This window comes from Anticarsia gemmatalis, chromosome 12 (genome assembly GCF_050436995.1).
Source record: "Anticarsia gemmatalis isolate Benzon Research Colony breed Stoneville strain chromosome 12, ilAntGemm2 primary, whole genome shotgun sequence".
NCBI classification, from domain to species: domain Eukaryota; kingdom Metazoa; phylum Arthropoda; class Insecta; order Lepidoptera; family Erebidae; genus Anticarsia; species Anticarsia gemmatalis.
In genome coordinates this window covers 5,381,338-5,402,568 of record NC_134756.1, presented here as the reverse complement: position 1 = coordinate 5,402,568, position 21,231 = coordinate 5,381,338, and the positions used below count along the sequence as shown (strand labels likewise).

At 34.7% G+C, this 21,231-nt stretch overlaps 3 protein-coding genes across 7 annotated transcripts in view; 2 read left to right on the top strand and 1 right to left on the bottom strand.

Annotated features, from left to right (window-relative positions):
* The window catches only part of LOC142977280 (uncharacterized), a 225,369-nt gene that overhangs the window by 15,789 nt on the left and 188,349 nt on the right, over nucleotides 1–21,231 (top strand). The window lies entirely within an intron of this gene.
* Nucleotides 774–21,231, top strand: part of spri (Src homology 2 domain-containing protein sprint) — a 223,868-nt gene continuing 203,410 nt past the window's right edge. The window contains exons 1-2 of the mRNA XM_076121060.1: nucleotides 774–1,076; nucleotides 18,773–18,849. Coding sequence (XP_075977175.1) covers nucleotides 18,781–18,849 — 69 coding nt within the window. The 5' untranslated portion in view covers nucleotides 774–1,076; nucleotides 18,773–18,780. The remainder of the gene's footprint in view (nucleotides 1,077–18,772; nucleotides 18,850–21,231) is intronic.
* On the bottom strand, nucleotides 1,181–7,390 carry LOC142977270 (uncharacterized). 4 transcript variants are annotated; one of them, XM_076121065.1, is made up of 5 exons: nucleotides 7,198–7,390; nucleotides 7,043–7,129; nucleotides 4,286–4,349; nucleotides 2,950–3,146; nucleotides 1,181–1,725 (listed from the first exon to the last, which is right to left on the bottom strand). In XM_076121065.1, the coding sequence occupies exons 1-5, from the start codon at nucleotides 7,336–7,338 to the stop codon at nucleotides 1,216–1,218; spliced, it is 999 nt and encodes a 332-aa protein (XP_075977180.1). In that variant the 5' UTR covers nucleotides 7,339–7,390; the 3' UTR covers nucleotides 1,181–1,215. The 4 variants fall into 4 exon arrangements, with proteins under 4 accessions (XP_075977180.1, XP_075977181.1, XP_075977183.1 ...); XM_076121066.1 differs by having other exon boundaries at nucleotides 4,307–4,349; XM_076121068.1 differs by lacking the exon at nucleotides 7,043–7,129.

The window sequence follows — 21,231 nt, the reverse complement described above, 5'->3', positions numbered from 1 at the left end:
TAAAAAAATGGTGAACAAAAAAGTGGTTTTCATTTTCAAACTAAATTGAAACATTAATTTAGTATTAAGTTTTAGATGCGATGCAATTCATTTTAAAATATTATTTGTTTAGTATAAAATTTTATTTCATTAAATAATAGTCTTCCACTGGTCGGAATCGGTACCATGAGTAGCATTCAGAGACGAGTGTAAGATTTTTTTTAACGCCATCTATTAAAGTACAGCCGTACTATCAACTATCTCGAAATGCATGTTCTCAAGTACTCATACAACACTGACATAGCAGCAAACGCATTTTAGTTCCTTGTTTGTACACCAGGGTGCAGTATAAAAATGATAAAATATTATTCTTTTAAAGTTGTAGATAACACTTTATCTATTTATTACTCCAGTTTGTAGGATATTTTATTTAAATAAACCATGCCCAGTAAGTTTGCACTTCACTTTCTTTTAACATAAAAAAGGTAATATAAAACTTAGTAAAAATGTGAGCATACACTAATCAATTTCGTTTCAATCTTGTTTTTTGTTGCCCTAAAACAACATCTCGTCTATTCTTCCCCTCAATATAAAATCCATAACCAATAGGGCAGGCACACAAAGCAAAATACGTCCCAGTGACTCACACATGGGCATTTTAAAAGCGAGTTTTTCAACACCCCTTGCACTCGAACACGTTTCGTCAGCAATGCGTGTGCGCACACATAGAAAGGTCAATAGGCAGGCAACTTCATTCAAAACTGTCTCGACCGAACGTCGTTCGAACTTCACTCGATTCGTGAGCCAAACACCGTATGATCGGTTCTTTGATGACGTTTAACCAAACAATTGTCGGTTTATAGTTTGTTTTGTCAATATTTCTGTGATTGTTTGTATATCGTAGTACAGTGTGCATGTGATTACTATTGTTCTGTGTTAGTGTCATTCGCTTCTGGTGTTATTATGTCCTTTTAAATCGTAAATCGATAAGTTAAAACGTGTTTTTCATATTAAATGCAGTTTTTGTGCTCCGTCTGCATGTTCACCGTGTGTATTTGTGAAACAAGACCTTATCTTATTGGAAGATAAATATCTTGGTGAGTATTGAATACGATTAAATTTAGTATTTATTAATGCAATTACATGGTGCTTTATTTTAATATCTTTTATGCAATGGTATAAAAAAAATCGACATTTTATTTCAACATTTTATTCTAATAAAACAAATTAATATAACTATTTGTACAATGTATGTTCAACCTTTGTCTTCCTTGATTCTGATATTTTAGGGGACCTTAATTTTAGTGGAATGGGTATAAACCCGTCATCATCTTTGTCATATCGTCCTGCATTCGTTGGTTTATCCAAAGATGTTTTTAGTGGAGTACGAACTTTTTTCACCCTTGCGACTTGTTTAACATCAGTTTCTTTCAATACTCCCTTCAAATTCTGGTTGCTTAATCGATGTTCTTTTATAGACTCAGTTTTTAATACTCTTTTTTTCAAATTAACTGGATTCTCAGCCTTAAGTTTTGCTTCATTGGTCAACTTTTTAATTTTTTCCTCGTATTTAATAAAAGATTCTGTAGGAAAGTCGGGTCCTGTTATTTCTTCAGTGTCGCGTCTTCTTCGTTTGCCTGATACGACTCCAAGTTGTAAAAGAACTGGATTGCTTACTAGAGCTGCTGCGGCACCCAGCAAAGCTATTCCAGCTATCGGCCAAAGTACTGCTTTAGCCGCTAAAGCCTGTGAATTTAACATAAAACATATATTAACACAAGTATGTGATAAATTTATTCAAATCACACACAAAGAACGTTGTTTATATTAAAGATACGCTCGATCGTGTGTAACAATTAACATTAAGCGTGAATATAGCGACAATAATTATTACACGAACAAAACGTATTAAGACTCAGCTCAGCAATTAAGTGAGAGATAATATAGAAGTACGAGGTCATTAGAATACTTGTAGGTTAACAAGAAATTGATGATCCCTCGTGAGAGTTGTTATTTAAGGGACGTATTAGCTAATACGAGTAGAAAAACTTTTGACAGACCTATCTTATACTATATCATACTACTATTCCTACTAATATTATAAACGCGAAAGTTTGTGAGTATCAATAGATGTTTGTTACTCTTTTACGCAAATACCACTGAACCGATTACGATGAAATTTGACATGTAGGACGTAGGTAGCTGAAGACCCAGAATAACACATAAGCTACTTTTTATCCCGAAGTTTCTGAGGGATCGGGATCAATACGAAAAGGGTTTAAATGCGGGCGAAGTCGCGGGCGGCCTTTAGTAACGTAATATACATAGTATGGAGCAGTGAATACCTCATAAAAATAAGAGAGAGAAAGAGTAAGACGTCAGGTATAATGATACCTATGTAAATGATAAATGGAACTCAGACTTTTTTTTCTTTCTCTGACCTCAAACCGCAAAGTGCATTCACAAACACTAAGTCAACGATCTAAAATTTTAAGCTATTAGTCATTCAGCCAACGTCGAGTAGGCGAAGTAATTTATTGTTTCTACATTCTGCAATGTAACTGTTGATAATTATGTGAAGCACAAGCTAGGCATAAACAACGCCTAAACAGTACACACCACTGCGTGGGATGAAAACATGAACTAGACTACCGATATGAATATTATCAACATGAATGAAGGAATTTATAAACTAAATGATATCAATACAAATATTGTTCTTTGAAGTGCAAATGAACAATAATGCTTAGATCAACAATAAATTTACCTCAGGGTTTTTATAACTAACTTATGCCAGCTGTTATAACTGTGACCAAAGTAGGTTATACTCTAAGGTTTAAATTATCACCCGGTCAGCCGACATCGGGTCAGCCGTTTTCTATGTAAGAAGGATAAAAATACGAACACATTTTGGCATGTATAGTAAAAGCAGATACAAAATGAATCGGAATGTACAGCAAATATACGCACATGTTTATAGTGTTTATAATTATATCCATGGTCATATCCATGGTGTCCCCCGTAATGATGGGGATCGTAGTCGTGATGTTCATAGCCATGGTGGTCATAGCTCGGTGTATGGTGCCCGTCCGAGTGAGGATCCGGGAAGTGGTAGTCGTGCCCGTATTCGTAGTGGGGACTTTCTTCGTAATCGTTTAGAGCGTAACCTGGAAATATACAGTGGGTATTAGTAATTAAAAGACTTCATAGATAGATCAGGTACAGTTCAGAAATTTTCTCTTTATCCCTTTTGCTTTAAGATTGACTTTGGAGTAAACGTCACGGACACACTATTCTATTATTTTTATTAGGTCGGGGAAAAGTATTTTCGCATTATAGTATGTATGAACTTGTAATAAAATCTCTTTAGCTTCAAGAATCTCAAATGAGTACACGGTTCATAAGGTTTCTTTGAGTGAGCTCGTGAGGTATCTAAATGTCGAGCTTTTTGTGTAGAGAAAAGATTTTATTACAAGTTCAAACGTATACTATAATGCGAAAAGATTTTTTCCCCGACCTAACACTTTAATGACATATTTCTTGAAAAGTAGCATACTTGAATTTCTTAAAAATTCATTAAATTGTGAACAAGTAAGCGTGCTCCTTTGCATCAAGCAGCCAGGTAAAAAAATACCAGCTGCATATTGAAACTGGGGCATTGGCGATTGTTAAAATAAATGACCAAGGCAGGTGGATTGACCGTCGTTACAAGATATTGTCAGATAAACAGGTGCGTATTTTAAAGTACCATTAATTGACTTCCATAATGTTGTAACTTTTCGTTGAAAGCAAATAAATTGAGTATTAGCTTCATAAATTTCATTTTTTTCTATAAAAGAGTTTGCAGCGACATAGGTCACTGTCGAACTGATGAACGTCTAATGGGTTACTGAAATAATTCTGGAGAATTGTAGGAGTCGAGATTCCGCTTCATCTTCGTTAACTCTTCTTATTACGGCATAATACACAGATTATGAATAATGCAACGCTGAACAACTTAATTATAAAACAATGCGGTAGCTGTAATTTTGTCACATAAGAAATTACCCATGCATCTTGATTAGGAAACCTAATTATACTCGTGTTACAGCCGCCTCAGCCAGTCTAACAGTTAATGCGATTGGAGGCAATAAGACAGTCGTTTATATCTTCAAAGGGAGGAAAAAATAAAAATCCTACAAACACATCTAGTTTAGTATTATTTACTTTTCCCATTTATAAGATTTAGATAATTACTGAAAATTGACTGTATATCTTTATAATCTAATGGGTTTTTGTACCTACCCATATTAGTATTCTAACAAACCTGGATGATCTTGAAACAAACCTCTGCTATGACTCGAACTGGAGAGAGCACTGTCTGCGATTTCCTGCAAGAACAGAATGATTCATACATTTTTACAAGAAATACTTGATCTCTCCACTTGTTTAGCACCTACGTGTAAGATTAAAGGCAATGACCAGTTTTTGTGGCACAATCTATCTTTGTACTAACATTTTAACAGGTAAATAGGTATAAAAAATAAATGTTTTGTTCCACATTTTGTTATAATATTCAGTAGGAACATTTCCTTGGGGAAAAAAACTAAATTCTTTGATGTCCTTTGTAAAACACAACATCCTTTTGAATGTTTTTCAATTAAATGTCATTTTTATCTACAAAATGTTCCTCAATTACGTTTAATTAAACTCCATTAGTCGAAAGTACTGATAAAGGTCCGTCTCCATTGAAGATAAAAAGGTAATATTAGATTTCTAAAGATAAAATAATAAAATTCAATTAGCCCGGACATGCTCCGATGGTTCGATACGAAGGAGCCACCGTCTGAACACTGCTGACTGCCCCTTTTCACATGGCACTTAATGTTTCTACTCCAATTGATGGCGTTGCTCGGAATATCCCTTTCCTTTTAAAATGTCTACGAAGTTCTCTTTGAGGTAAAATATTTTACCTCTTTTACAGGTGACCAATAACATTTTTGGTGAGCCACGCAAACATGTTTTCAATTAATAAATCGAACATAAAGTTTTATAATTGTATCAAATTTAGTGAGTGCCATTTTCATTAATAAAACAAATAGGTAGATCAACGAGATTAATAATAATAGATTTTTTGGTAATCTAATTATGGACTCAATTTTCCTCTTCCCCATTGTGTATTTTTGGTAAACAGTTCTTCGAATCTCTGAATTACTTTTCAAGTACTTCTACATCAGTTGCTAAACAGCAATCGTACATGACTCACGTATTTGTTCTTTTTTACCATCTCTTATTGGGTTCTGCGTTATTCATTACTACGGAGAACTGATCTGATATCTAACTAACTGTTGCGTGGAGGTCGAGGCCGTCACGGGAAAAGATTCTCAGTTATGCATCTTTAAATCCCTCGTCAATGGGTTGTTCTCTCATACGTTGATCCGTCTACTCACGGTGGAACGAACTTTTAATGATATGTTACCTTAGTTATACGTAAGTATCTAAGTATGTACCTTTGAGGTAAGCTCAGCTCGGATATTAAGAAAGTTTGTCTCTACTTCAAGTCTGTGGCAATTAAAAGTTACAAGTACTAGAAATGCTTATAAACTTACATATGACGTAACAGTTGAAACTTGGAATGACAAAATTTGTATGAAGAGATTTAAGTCCCATACGTTTTTATTAAAAATCAATTTTATTGTTAATCCCACATCTGTTTCTCTGAAATACCTAATTAGTTCTAAAAAAGACAGTTATAAGTACGAAGAAACTACACAAAGTAATATTACGTTTTCAATTCATAATTGTTTCATTCTATTCTCCATAGCGTACGGCAAATATTCGCATGCGTTGTTTTTAACCTACTATACAAATAAGGTCTAATTCAAATTCTTCAAATAACTTAGTCATTGCAAGGACATAAACGTTTGAACAATAAAATGAGCCGTGGCTAGTCGAACAAAACTCGTATTTACTATGCATGGTAAGGCCTTAGTAGACCATGAAGGTGTAACTAACTGTAACGGGGCACCACAAAACAGTGCATACTAAATTACCCTCGTTTATCGACCACTTTTTCATTACGCATCTTTGTATCGATTTCTTGCTCTTATTCATATTTCTATGTCAGCTTCTGATTTATTATATGAAGGCTTTACTCTATTATTCAGTAGTCGCCATCTTCAGAGATGGGGTCGAGTACCCTTGCTCAATTTTAGGACGCGCAAGACAAGAGCTTGGCTACAAAAGTTTATCTACTACCAAATTGATTAGTAGATGATATATTTTACTTTCTCAAAACTTTTAAGGCATTATGAAATGTAGGAGCTTGTTAAGTTTGGTGATATTAAAGAACGTAGACTTTACGATACCATTGTCTGTATTGGTCAGTTTAAAGACTCGGGACGTGAGAAGAACTAATTTAATCACCAGTCGAATACATAAATGGAAACTTAAACAAATGATTTTTTATTTTAAAACTGCCAATGTAATTTTATATTGTATCGGCTGCCGGTTGAGTCATGTTTCCGTTCCAGCAAGTTTATCAAGAATGTGGGCCATGTCAGTGATATTCCCACAAGCAACCTCGGCCTGTTGTATTTCTGCATTTGAAATGCGCTAAATGCTGTCGGCTATGCGGCGAAGTAATTGCGCCCGGTTTAACTACTCTCATTATAAATACTAGTTAGCCCTTCGAATATATTATAGCAGTGTAGGGCTAATGCAGAATACTTGCCTCGCGGCTTAAGCGAGCAATTATAAGAGCTAAACAAAGATTTTGCTCTTAATTGTGATGACATTTAAAAAATCAGACATGGAAGCGCTTTATGATTTGCAATACTACTTAAATTGTTTCAATTTCTATATAGTTGCTTTTTCGTTGACAGGCCGTTTACATGGCAGGTAAATGAGATACCACATAAAAATTTGATGCGTGCGAATTTAATATGAGTTAGTTACCACTTTGTGCCAACATAGTAAACTGCTATTCTAAACACTAGATCTGAATTGTATAGAATTGTGGTTGTGAAGCGAGACGTTTTCGTTATTAATGAATAAGGAAATTGCAAATATTTGAAATTCACACCTTGAATTTAATTGGGTTGTTGGCTGGTATAAAGTATGCGTGTTTTCCTATTTCCTCTTTTTGTAAGGTTTTCACGTGTGTCTTATTCTGAAAAGTAAATACAATGTTATAAAAGAAAATAAAAACATAATCGATTTAAATCACTGATCACGTACATTCCCTTCATCCTTAGAATAATCTCGTAAGCTAGTGTTGAGATTCGTATTGGTAATAGCGCTGCAATCAGCTATTTCGCAAGTCAAAATCTGTACTGTAACAACAAGGAAAACTTGATATTTGCTAGAAATAAACCACATGTTACCACAGTAAACACAATCACGCACGATAAACAAACAAGTAACTTATGGAATCACAAGTAACTATGGCGAGGTACCGGCTAATACCGTAAACTTTATAAAAAGTAGAAGGCGAAATAGAGGGGGTGGTTTGGATGACAATTTGATAGGAGCCCGAACAATGGTACAGTCCAAGATACGGTCACACCCTGTTGACTCGATTGCAAAGTCGTTTCACCGCCTTTGTTCATAATAAATTATAATGATGGTCATGTTTGCCAGGATTATTTCATGGTGGCTGAACATTGCCACGGATGCTTCTCGGATTCCACAGGTATGTGCGTTTTGTTACAGATGTAATAAGAAATTGTTACGATGTGAAAAAAGATAAACATAACGCGATACGTAATTGGTGGGAAAAGATGTGTAAAACAATAAAAGTTTGAAAAGAACTTCTGAACTTGGTCTGTATACTCTGTATTCATTTCTGGCGAACTGGAATTTAATGCATATTCAATGTTTACATTGAAATAGCTTCACGTGTTTTACACATTTATATCAGCCAGGATGTACTGAAACATTTCTTGTCACTGAACTATCCGTAAGAAATTCCACGCAGCCATAAGCGACTTGTCGCAAAAACATATGTTCGATAGCATGAACGTTTAGAAAGCAATGTGTTTCCGTACTGCATAATGCATTTTCTGTATACATTGTCACAAATTAACTCCATTTTATCTCATAATTGATCCTGTGACGTGGACTTAAGGTGTATTTTGGTTTGAAGATAAATTGAAATTAATTCACTGGTTGTTATCGTTGCAGTTGTCTCATTGCGAACAATGGTAAGGCACTTACGCAAGAACCACTGAGGTAACTGCGAAGAGCTAATGCTATTTACTCACTTTTTCTTCTTCCTTGTATGTTTAGTACATTAGGGCCAACAGCGCCGCAACTGCCACCTGACAACATGATAAGTGCACAATAGTAAATCGTAGAAACAAAGTTCAACAACCTTTACTTCGTGATTTGTTTAATCTCGTGATATGTTTACGTCTACGTCGAATCGATTGATCTAAAAATTAACCGAGGAAGTTAGTTAGTGTACATAAATAAACCGCCTACGTTGTTGAGGAAAAAATCACATTTCGTTAACTCTTTACCTAATATTAACCTCAACAATAACAATTACAGTGACAGTTAAATTCCCATGTACTCGAGAATTAAAGAGCATTCCTCTAACGTAATCAACGTAATAGAATGCTTGACATCGTCATGACAACATAATTTATATTTCATGAAATCAGCACGGCTCCTCGTATGGCTACCTGGCTATAGAAGCTACCCGTGATTTCCACGAAAGTGTTGCGTGTTACGAATATCAGCAAACCGCCCACTGCTCCGTATTACAGGGAAGAGAGTAGAGGGCCCGTTTTTATTAGTTTTAAATTATTTATTTCGCGGCAACAGATTTACGATTGGCACCGCGATATATCAGCCTCCCGCCAATAAAATTCACTGAACAGCGAACTAGGGAATCTAGAAGAGTTGATACTTCTTGTTGTTTTATATTTCCTTTCTAAAGATTTTCATGTAACATAATTATAGGTACGATCCAACAATTTTCTGTCTACAATTAAGTTCAATGTTTAAGTTTTGAGAAGTATGATTGATATGATATTAATAGGTTTTGAGAATCGTTAATAAATTGTTACTACGATTATAACATTTTTCATATTAAAAAAATTTATGATAATTTCAAAATACTGAACAGACAGGTACATGACTAAAAATGAAAAGGATAGTTAAAGGAGTAAAGGAATACTGACGATTAAATGATAAAAGTCCCTGGTTTTTAAAGATATTTCCAGTAAAAATCTACAGCGGTTTATGTTCCCAAACATTTGCCAGATATCACGCGGCAGGTAGCTCAAACCCCCTTTTATTTTACGATCTTAAATTCTTCAAGAGATACATAGGTGAAAAAAGTACCAATGCTTTTTCAGTGTGCGTTATAGAAAGTATAGACATGGGAAAGAGGGTAGCGGCCAAATGGTCTGGCCACGATTAATGGGATCATGTAATTATTTTCAGTGCACGCTACGATCGCATCCGAGTTGCGGTTTCCCTTTATTGATCCTATTGTGAAATGCCTTTGGTAAAATATTTTTGTTTTCAAAAGCACAGAGCTGTTTGGGTTGTAAATTAAATGATGTCACGCTTTGTTTTTTAATTAACTTTTACCTATTTAGTTGAATTTACGTGACTACTAGCTTGCTTTTAATAAGAATGAGAAATAAAATCGTTAATATAATAATGTAAATAGCGTCAATATTTCTTATTTTTAATATCGTGTTGTAAATGAGATTTTCCTCATCTTTTCATGATGCCATTTTTAACAAATGTACTGCCCATTTTACGTAAACAACAACAAACTACTTATCGGAAAACATCAAGTAAAGTAACAAGTCAAAATACATTTATCAAAGTAAATATAAAAAGATTTTAAGTTGGATCGTCAGCGATATCGGATTGAGGAACCTTGTTCGCTAGAATCTAATTTCTGAGCTTAGGAAAACATCGATCAATGTCTGCCGTCTTCAAAGAGCATATCGTTGAATCGGAGGCAAAGCAGGAGGTGTCACGGCGAATGGATCGACACGTAAACGAGTATCAATAGAGCCGAGATATACGTGATTTGTAATTCTGAACCGAACCTGCTATCGATTCTTAAGCCTTCCTTTTGAAGTCATTGGGAAGATTTATCATGTACTTCGTTTTGCTTAATATGGAAGTTTGTTTATACGGATGCTGGTTTTTAATTCTCATCCTGATTTAAGGAATTTACGGTGTTTGGGCACCGCTTTTTGTAAGTATTTGAACGTACGCTGCGTTTGAATTGAATGCCTTTTGTTTACTTTATGATTTTAAATAAAATCACATACTGTAAAGTATTGAACTATTTTTGAGAGACAGACAGCTTCAGAACATTTCTGATTACACATTTTCGTATAGCGCAGTGCAGACATGTGTTCGGAACGCATCTGCCAGATGAAAGATACCCATTTGGCAATATGAGAGTGACGTCTTATGAAAAATGCGGCAATACCAGTTGAGGCACCGACATTAAAGCGTCTGAATATGCGAGGGGTTGTAAATGTCATGTGGCTAAAATAGAAGTAGGGTGCCTTGAGGTGACATTACGGAAATATTACTGGTTGAAATTACTACTCAAAGTTGGGAAGAAAGTTATTAATGGCGGTTGATTTATACGTTCCGAGTGTTCGTATGTAAATTCCTTTAGAGTTATTCCTAGTTGAACAAGTTGTACAGAATCTTGTACACAATCGAAGGAATAGAAAACGAGTTGAAGAGTTGTGAAGCTTGTTTAAAAGTTCTATTCCTTTGGCCTCTGTCGGATATTTGTCTTGTAACTCCCCTTGTAACTGGAAGAGTGAACAAGTGCGCTCTATTTTTGTACATAAACGATGAGTTTCAACTTTGGGATAAACTTTTTAAGATCTGGAAACTTACATCCATTAAAATTATTATACCTGGTTCGTATTTATACATGTCACACGTAAATCATAAAGATTTCTGATACTTAATTATTATCTTATTAGTTACATTACCCAGTATTGAATTTTATAGAATATTACGTCTTTTTTCTTCTTTTTTCTATCAATCATATCGATTCTATTTTATCTTGTAACGTAAGGTCATAAACCCACCGAACCGTAAGCACAAAACAAGTATCCATTCACCCTGTTGGTACAGCATAAATAATAGATCAATGACCCGACCAAAAGTAACTCGTAAAAAAACACTTTTCCGAAGAACGGGGAGGCTCGAGGAAAAATTGCAGTCGTTACAGCACGAGGAATTGGCGTTAATAAAAAAACGCACCGTAATTCGGATCTAAGGGCGTTGACAAACGAGCCTAGAGCCGGACTAATGAGCCAACGCCTGTATCACCTGACGACGGGATAAAATGCCTATCCGCGGTACTTTAAGAACATCTATTTGTTTCTTAAATTTTAGGGGAGAACGTAATTCCAAAACAGCTTAGTATTTACATTTCAGGGAGCCCGTAGCCAGTTGCGCTCATCGTACGGTAAACAATTTGTGGGTTAAGTAATCGTTGGCGCGGTCATTCCATAAATGGGTGACCGCATAGTGGTATTTTAACTGGGCTCTCCGTGCTTCGGAGGGCACGTAAAAATTCGGTCCTGGTTGTTGTCAATTAAGATAACAGTCGGTAAGCCACGTCAAAGGCTTTACGGCGGCTTAAATAACTTAGACACTAGATTGACCACTAACTATACGATGAGAGAGAGAGAAATCGCATGCAATTTTTTAAACGTAAGCGAATATTACAATAGTCGTTGGAGCTATTTTTAAACTATTGTGTTACTAGGTCACACCTCATTATGGGCAACAACTACTTCTTTAGTCGTTTTTTAAATGAGTTCAAGCACCTTTACATTATATTGTCAGCTGTTGTAATCCACCTGTTCCTATTTTGTTAAACACATGTCGGCACTTAATCTTTGTGATGTTCATTCGTTTTTGATGACGTGGACGTGGACAATTTGCTAATAAAGTATGATTGTAGGGTTTTTTAACCATACACTTACGTCTTACATACATAGTATACATATGCATGTACATAATATCGCTCGTGTTATACCAGAAAGTGCTAGCATTCATGTAAAAAGTACATCCACGTTTCATATTTTATATAAACTCCATCTACTATTCAGAAATTTTGCAAACTTATTTTAAAAGGTCTAATAACACTTTGTTCAACTCGGGAATCCAAGCCGAGACCTCTCTCTATCAACCGCGGCACAGAGTCAGTGTTTTTGTATCATAAAATTAAAATGCTTTATGTACTGTTTGAATTATATGAGGCTTAAAGGCTTACACTTATACATATTGTGGAGCTTTACAGCGATATATGAGTATTGGAATAACACGAACTAAAAACGTGGTGCGAGCAAACAAATCGGAAACCAAAATGACGCCCTAACAATCCCATAATCCCTTACCTCGGACTACACGCCTGGATTTGTAGCAGTGACGCTAAAATTCTGCATATTGCGGCAGTAAAACTATAGTCAAATGTACCTGCTACATAGCCAAATATTTGGTTATGGTTCATTGGTCTTAATGTTGGTTAAATTATCAATAGAAAGTAAAATGTAGTTCAAAAAAGGTTAAAACGAAATTTGATGCAAGAACCAAGTAAATCTAGAATTAAAGGTCTGCCATTACTTTGTATTATGAACACTGTGACTGACGTAAGATAATAATATATATTTTTTTGAAAATTATTTTTTAACAGGTCTATGAGAAAAAGTTGTCCAGTAACATAGCTTCAAATTCATACCTTTATTAATGTTGTTATTCATTTCATTTAGGTTTAGCAATATTCAAATTGGTCCTGCACAGTACAATTTAGGTGCCCCAAAACACAGGTTGTTTAAATTTTAAAGCGTGACGCAGGGATGAGGGATCAGAGTGTCTATTATATCCGTTTCGGCACGATCCGTGTTGTACTCATCTATGGACAAATACTGTCGGCACCGCACTCGTCATTTTGGGTTCCTACCTTGTTAATCCTTGTTCGTTTCAATTGTACCCTTTCCCTCGTGCAAGAATTACTTTTTTATAAGGTAGATCACGATTCTTAAAATCCTTACCTGTTTTATCAAAACTGAAAGTTAGCCAGCTTGTCCGTCTGTTACGCTTTCACAGTTAACTATTGAACTGTTGACTTTAAATTAGGCAGGATGTCACACTAAATTCGGTGCAATAACAATGGCTTAAGAAAACGACAAGGTCTCGATCACTAAAATCAAATAATATTTAGCTATGAAACAGATTTTTGCGGAACCACAACGCAATAGTTCGATTCCGAACACATATTTCCAATTTTCCCTTCTAAACAAGCCTAACGGAACAGAACAATGTAGCCTATTATTACGAGACCGATACAAATTTGGGGAATACGAGCGACACGCATGTTGCCACCTATCATAAACACTCATCTCGCAAAAGCTTTCATACCCTTATGCAAATTGGGAACGTTTATGGTGTGACTACGTAACTCACGCACGAGCGGCGACAACTGGCGAACCTACCCTTTTTGTGAGATGACACTGGCAGTAGGAAATTGCGAGACTGACTAGAAAGCTTTGAGGTAATTTGTTGGAGGTTTTTGAATAAATGGGTGTGACGTTAATTTTTCACAATGTTGTTTTCCTGTGTCTGCGTTGAAGACTGTTTTTAGGTAAAACTCGTCAAGTTTGATGTATTAGAAGATTACATTATGCCAAGGTTTTTCAATTAGAAGGCAGGAACCATCCCAGCGCTGATGTTGTTTTGTCGTATCTAATTTATTACAGAACTGATAGCCCAATTTCTCATGAGCAAAACGGGCCGAATAGAATCATTAAGATATATAATGATCATTATTCATTAAACCGGGTAAAAGTTTAATTAAAGTACTATTTCATGGAAAAAAAAGATACGATTCGGTAACAGTATTCCAATAAAGTATTTATCGATATCAGCAAATAGTCTCGTAGGCGTCATTTCGTAAACATGATTTGGTGGTAAACGTCCGTTGCTGGGCAACGGGCCGCTTTGCCCACATTCGAGCAGTTTGTACGCAAATTGCTGTGTCCGAGCTTCAGGACAAACGTACACTGAGACTTTTTTTATAAAAGTCGTATTAGAAAAATAAAAAAGGAATATGTAGGCACATTTTTTATTTTTTTTTATTATTTCACTTAGCAGATGTATCAAAACGTTTATTTAAATTGACGGTCGATGTTGTATTGCTTAATATAAGTATAGTGTCTACACCGAATTATAGTTCTAGTAAATATAAATAATAATAAACTAATTTCTACAATCGTCTGCCGTATAATCAAAATTATGAAAATGCAACAGATTTAAAATAATAAATGGAAAATAATCAACGAACCTAAAATAAAATAATATTTTACTAAAAGCAAGTCAGGATTAAATTTAACAAATGCCCATTCACTTAATAGGGTCGAGATAAGCTTGTTTTACAATTTCAATATGTTTCAATATTCTACTTTACCGACTAAGCCCGGACTAATAAATGAATTTCCTGTCATTTATATAGTGCCGTTGCTTTAGGATGTGGCCAAGGTTATTCTGTTAGAATAGATAACTTCATTAGTAACTTATTTTTTGCATAAATTACCTATACAATACTCGAACTACATACTCATTTTGATGTAAAGAACACTATTCCACGACTCACCTTATATTATTTGTTACACATGTAATAGTAAACCTCTACACCTCCTAATAAGATGTTGATTTGGTCTACAATAGTAATTGTTAATAAGCATACAATATCAATAAGATATATGATATTCATTTGCCAACCGATTTTACTAAACCAGCGTTACTCATTCCAACAAGCCGATCTTATTAACCAAAGTACTGTGACTAATATAAAACATAAAAATCTTCGGTACCTACGCGATGACCTTTTTATTTTAGGGGACACTTCGGAGGGTGCAAACAAATAAAACGGAATGTTTCACGGGGTTCCAGAAACTTCTTCACAATTTTCCCTTGATCTTCAAATTACTTCATTCTTTAGAAAACACTCTCCAATTATCGACTCTCGGTATTCGGATTATTTTATACCAATTAAAAAGTTAAGCGGATTTATTTTGAACTTTATATTAATAGGTGATTAATTGTGTTCTTAGTTATGAGATTGAGTTAGGAAAAGAAGAAATTATTTACCTAAGTTAGACGTACTTTTACTTATTTGAAGGTAACATACATCTACTGTAACTTGCAACTAAAATATACTGCAAGAATAGTTCTTACGGCGCTCGCTAGAGGCTGCTTAGCCAATTTGTGATAGTAGCAGGAAATTCTTTTTGGATGAAATACAAGTGAGGAATCTTATAGATTAGCTTTGTAAAGTAAATATAGGCAATTTCCCGATTGCTGACTAATCTTACGGGGATATAATAAAACGACGTCCATATCATTGATAGTTATCTGTTCCATAGCATCTTCGACTACAGACTGACCATCTGTTTGTTAATAAAGACTATAATCTCCTCCCGATGCGTGATCGAACGTATGGCCGGAGGATTTTCATATTTATTATCATCCAGTGACTGTAGCCCACCAACTTAATACAGAGCCTTGTGTGCAACGTTTGTGGCTGGCGATGGAATACAAAATTCAGAATTTAGAACATCAGTGTACTGCAGATTTATGCAGCTGACGGAGGACTATACAGCATTTTTATTTTGGAAATACACAGAAGTATCCTTGTAATATCCTACTAGTATTATAAACGCGAAAGTTTGCAAGAATGTATGTATGTGTTTATGGATGTTTGTTACTCTTTCACGCAATTACTTCTAAACCGATTACGGTGAAATTTGGTAGACATGTAAGTGAAGACCCAGAATAACACATAGGCGATATAAACGAGATAAAACATGCGTGTCAAGGCATTCTACTAAGTTGTTGTATTACAGTACTTAATATTTATTCAGTTGTCATCGTAGGAACGTGGTAAGCTTTGATGTGATGTCTAGTGTACAACTTGTATACTCGCATATGTGAATACTAAGTGTTTCCTATAGATATTATTCGGCCTTGCGACGCAAATGGCCATTCATTACATCGCAAATCCGGCTTCAAAGGCACACATTCAAATAAAGTTATTCAATATTCAGACGATTGTTCAACCGCTATGTCTATTAGATAAATGGATGTAGAATAATATATCGTGGCTACAGAACCTTTTGTACTTACTGAACAATGTCTATCAGTTACGTACTTACGTCCAATTTTGTCTCCCATGTAATTTTGATTCGTATACTTATGGCCAGTTGCATGGCTTATTGATAAGTGTCGTATGACCGTTTCCATAGATAAATCACAAGCTGTCAAAATTCCACCTAAACTAACTTACTTTTACCTAGACTTATGCAGAGTTGGCGAGACTAGGCCTCACCGTTTTCTTCAATAAAAGATAGGTTATACTCAGTTATCTGAGATAGGTTAATGGATAGATAGAAGTTCAACGATTGATTTGCTTGTGCAGTTCTGTTAATTAATGGACCGTAGCAATCAAGTAAGAGTTGATTTCATTTACAAATATGGACGTGTCGATTTCTCTTGTCTCACATGTCACATGAAATCGAATCTATGTTTCACGTTACTCGAATAGGCAAAGTAAAATACAGTATCAGATTGCTCGTATATTTTGGAAACTGAACAAATAATACTTTACATTTTTTTAAATACGAGTAGCATATATCAAGCACATTTTCTCAAACATTAAGGACATTTGTGTGATCGAATAAAAATTGGTTCGTATTTCATCCGCTAATAGAATGTATATTACATAATATATCTTATCATAACTTAAAGGAAATGCTTACTTCATAAAGTCTTAACACACTCCTAAAGACTTCCATTAAATTCAAACAAGTATTTCTCAGACGTTACTATTATAGCATTATTTACACACAGTACGTTCAAATCCAATTTTGTACTTCCTACGCGTCTTCAATTACACAGTCCGGATGCGGCTCAAATGATTTAAATTTGTTGGCTAGTCGATGTTTACCCTAAACAGTTGGCCGGATTTAGGGAATAGCCTGCAATATGCGGTTCCCATTTCTAAACATGTATGTGGTTAGCTATATTGTGTGAGAGGGTAGACCGCATGTAGTTTTAGTTTCAATTTACAGCACTCCGAATGAGTTATGATTAGGGTCTGAGTGGAAATGTTGGGATGATATTAACAAAGATATTTTGGTTAAGTAAATAATGGTGATTGTAGTTGCTGTAACATGCTGTGCCAGACCATTTTAGTAAGTAGATCAATATACTTAATTTAACTAACTACAGGAGGATCTAGGACCACCATTTTTTCCTTGATGTACACTTATTCGAAATATAGATTTGAGCTTGTCGGTAACTTCCTTAGAAAATATTTTTCTCCTTTTTTTGTATCAAAATGTATTATTACCACTTCGCTAATAATTTAATCTGTTCAAGATATGAGAATTTCCCCCAAACTAGCAAAGCTTTTTTCGGTGATACAGAAAGCCAATATGAAACAAGTCAAGTAGTACTCCAATTTTCTACGTCACTTGTACCAAGTACGTGATCGTATAGTAAATATGATTAATGTTTATCAATATACGGATATAAGACATTGTGCAAGTAACTGAGTGAGTCATTACTCGGTTACCTAACCCTCGTGGCGAACTATGATTGTATTGACCCGAATAGATGTTGTCAATGTGATTGAAATTCCTAACAATGGTATTCGACTAATTAAGCTTTGTCAGTGCTCTGAGTAAATGCTATCGGTTTTGTGGAAGGAAATTAGATTTTGTGGAATTTTCATTTAATTTTGCGGGTTCTATATTAATTGGTTTTCAGTTTGTTTTCGCACACACTTTATATAATACACTTTCTTTTGCTAGATGGTGTGAAGCAACAAATATGGAAATTCGCTATTTAGCAAATCTGCATATTTTTTTCTGAAAAATGTTTTTTGATATGCCAGTAGTAAGAATTGGTATGAGTCAGACTATTGCGGCTTATTTACGAATAATTTAACTTTGAATAAAGTAGACAAAGTTGTTAATAATATAGTAGTCACATTGCTATAACTTTAACTTTCGTGACACCTTAGACCTCGGCTTATCCCATTTCTTGGTAAAAAAGTGTCGGCTCTCGGATAAGCCAGGGTGAGGTCACGGTCCTCGTATTGTTTCCCGCGGGATTCCACAAGTCTCCTTACCTCGGAAACCTTATGGTTTTGTGACTATTTTTTGACATCTTGTTACTTAGGGATGTACCCAAAGCCGCTTAGGTACTTTACCAATTGTGTTACTACCCAGTACCAACACTATTTTCAATATATAAGGTAACGATTGTTAGTAATGTTAAGTATAGTGAGAGCGAATGATCGTGATATTATTAGTGCGTGTTATGTGTACATTATTTACATGTTACCATTTGCTATTGTAACGGTACATACATATAAAAAGTTAGTTTGCACATGCTATGGGAGTTTGTCTTCGTAACTATCATACCGAAAAAATATCACTAAATAATAGTTACCAGAGTAGACATAATTCTTTTAGATGATATACTCGTAATACAGATACGCTAGTTTGTCAGAAAATGGTGGCAAGACATTTGAAAAGGTCCAAAGTCCCATATAAGTATATTAAGTTATTACAGTTTGCAATCATAATGTTGTGTTACTCTGCGTTCGTAAGTGAACGTCGCGTAACTTAGTAACTTGGTCACATCTCGGCAACGAAAACGACATTGGATTAGTTGTACCCAAATAATTTGATAATAATAAGTCCATTGTGTTAACTAACAAGGTTGTTGTATTTTTCAGAGTGGAAAATGTCGAACATCTGCCAACGGTACATCAAGCGACACCGTGACGAAAGAAATGGAGGATCCTACATGAAGGTACGTCATTTGTCTATGTAAATTCCATTCCCTTTCTTTTTGGTAATCATGCTTTAAATGTATTCAAGAATTGGTCCCGTTACCTTAATCATTTTGAGGCAAGTAGGTGTTGTGCTTTGATCTGTGATCCAGCTTTTAATAGATAAAATTCTGAAAAAGGGACTTTTTAATGTTATTAAGTTAGTTAGGTAAAAAATATAAAAAGTTTAAAAGTGTTGCAAAGAGACCGAAGATCGGAAACACAATATTTGTAAGTAACTTAAGTCCTTAATTTCTTAAAATACCAAATCTTGCGACAGAATTTCGACACTAAAGTATCAAGTGCTTGTAATCGAGCTACACTTTGGGTGCTAAATAATATATCGTATTTTATTATGAAATATTTCTAGTCAGTACCAATAAACCAAACCTGAGCCATATAATATCCCTTTCAAGTAAAACTAGTAGGAGCGATCTCGATATTCTGATACGCGTTGCGTGTTCTTAGGCCATAACGTAGCACTCCTAAGATGATTAAGTGCCCAGTTAGTTGCTAAGGGGTTTTCATCTTAGGACAGAGATTAATAGAGCAACGTGCCACGTTATGTAAGTTGTGTGCTTTCACTGAATAATTTAGATTCTTGTACTCGTAATAAATATGTCACAGGTTGAGTGATGCTTCTCTAGGAGTTTTTATGCTTATAAGAGCGACGTAAACAAAAATACAGGTCTATAAGTGAATTAAAACTTTAAATAATATTGTTTTTTTCCTTACAGTAGATGAGAATGTATGTAGATTGAAGGTATTATAATAAGGATGAATGAAGTAAACTTGAATGGGCACCAGACTTCATTTCATAGTTCTTAACCCCTGCATTAAACCTCGATGCATGAAATTTAATTTAAAAACCTATCACATGCACTCTAACCTTACAATCGAGATGACCGATAATTTTTCACAAAAAATACCAATCCTCTTACCTAAGCCATAAGGGTGATTTTCGTATAACATATCGAACTGTCAATGCAGTGACCACACAAGCAGAATCAATTTGCAGGATGGCATTTAATTTTTGCCCCCAGGCTTTAAGCGGCACTGAGATGCGTTTGACATTTTCCATTTCCTGATTTAGACTTCATGGTGACCACATGTGCTGTGCACTGGACAGAGGGATATATTCAGCAGCTATTATTGACATTTTGCAAAATTGTAAACTGTTTTGTTGGATGCTCTCATTAAACTTAAGTTAGAAGTACAATTTCGTCATCACGTCATGCGATATCGTATAGTATTTTTTACATTGAAATGTGACTTTGCTGAAGCTTTATTTTGGATTTTGTCATGAATTGGTCGAAATCGTTTGCTAATTATTTCTGCTTAGTAAATATATTTTTCTTAGTTATACGAAGATGTAATGACTAGACAATTAATTTATCTAATAAGGTTTTGCTTTAACCTAATATGGTTTTATGTTAAACACAAATAAATGTTAATTATATTGCTACAAATTCATTAATTCTGCCTCCATTCTATTGTTAAAGTAAATTGAACAAAATAGAAAGATGTAGGATTTTACGTTGAGTCATAGTGAGTCAGTTTCATTGGAGCGTGGCTCTTATCAATCCTCTAACAATTCGTCAAGGACAGGATACAACTAGCATTGAAATTGTTTTATTTTATTCTATTTCGCATTGTAAATGAACTAAACCACAAGTTTGCGTGCCACAGAATTTCAATTACCTACATATTGAGAATTTATTCAAGCAACTGTTTTTATTTACGAGTTCAGATATATTAAAGAAATTACCCAATTAGTACACATAATACTTGTCTATAAACAGCATATATACAATCTTCGAAAATCAATCTAGTACCATAAAGTTTATCGAAAGAAAACAGTATTTTTAATTTTTCGTGGATCATCAATTATTGTTATTAAGTCAAGTGCATGCTTTCGGGACGGTTGCCGAATATTAATGACTTTATTATAACATTCTTAAGACCAATAATAAATGAAAAGTGGACCAGTTGTAAAAAATTTAATAATAAATTTCATAAGATATGAATAAGCCTTCATAAGAATCGACGGCAAGATAAAATTTTTGCCGCACATACTCGCGATGAGAATTGTTGCTCTGAAAAAAATGTAGGCGTTTTGAGTAGGCACGACTGAATTGGTATTGAATAAGTGTTCTTCAGTAATATAATTATGCCATCAAAAACATTCTGTAAAAACCTCAAGTCTCGCCGTAAAAAGTTGTGAGATCTATATAATACCAAGTCGACTAATCTATTTAGTCTCTACTTAAAGGACCTTCTGTCTTAAGTTATTACGTATGTTATTATCATGCCAATTTTAAAAAAATACCTCTAAAACAAATAGACCGACCTGGCCATCGCAT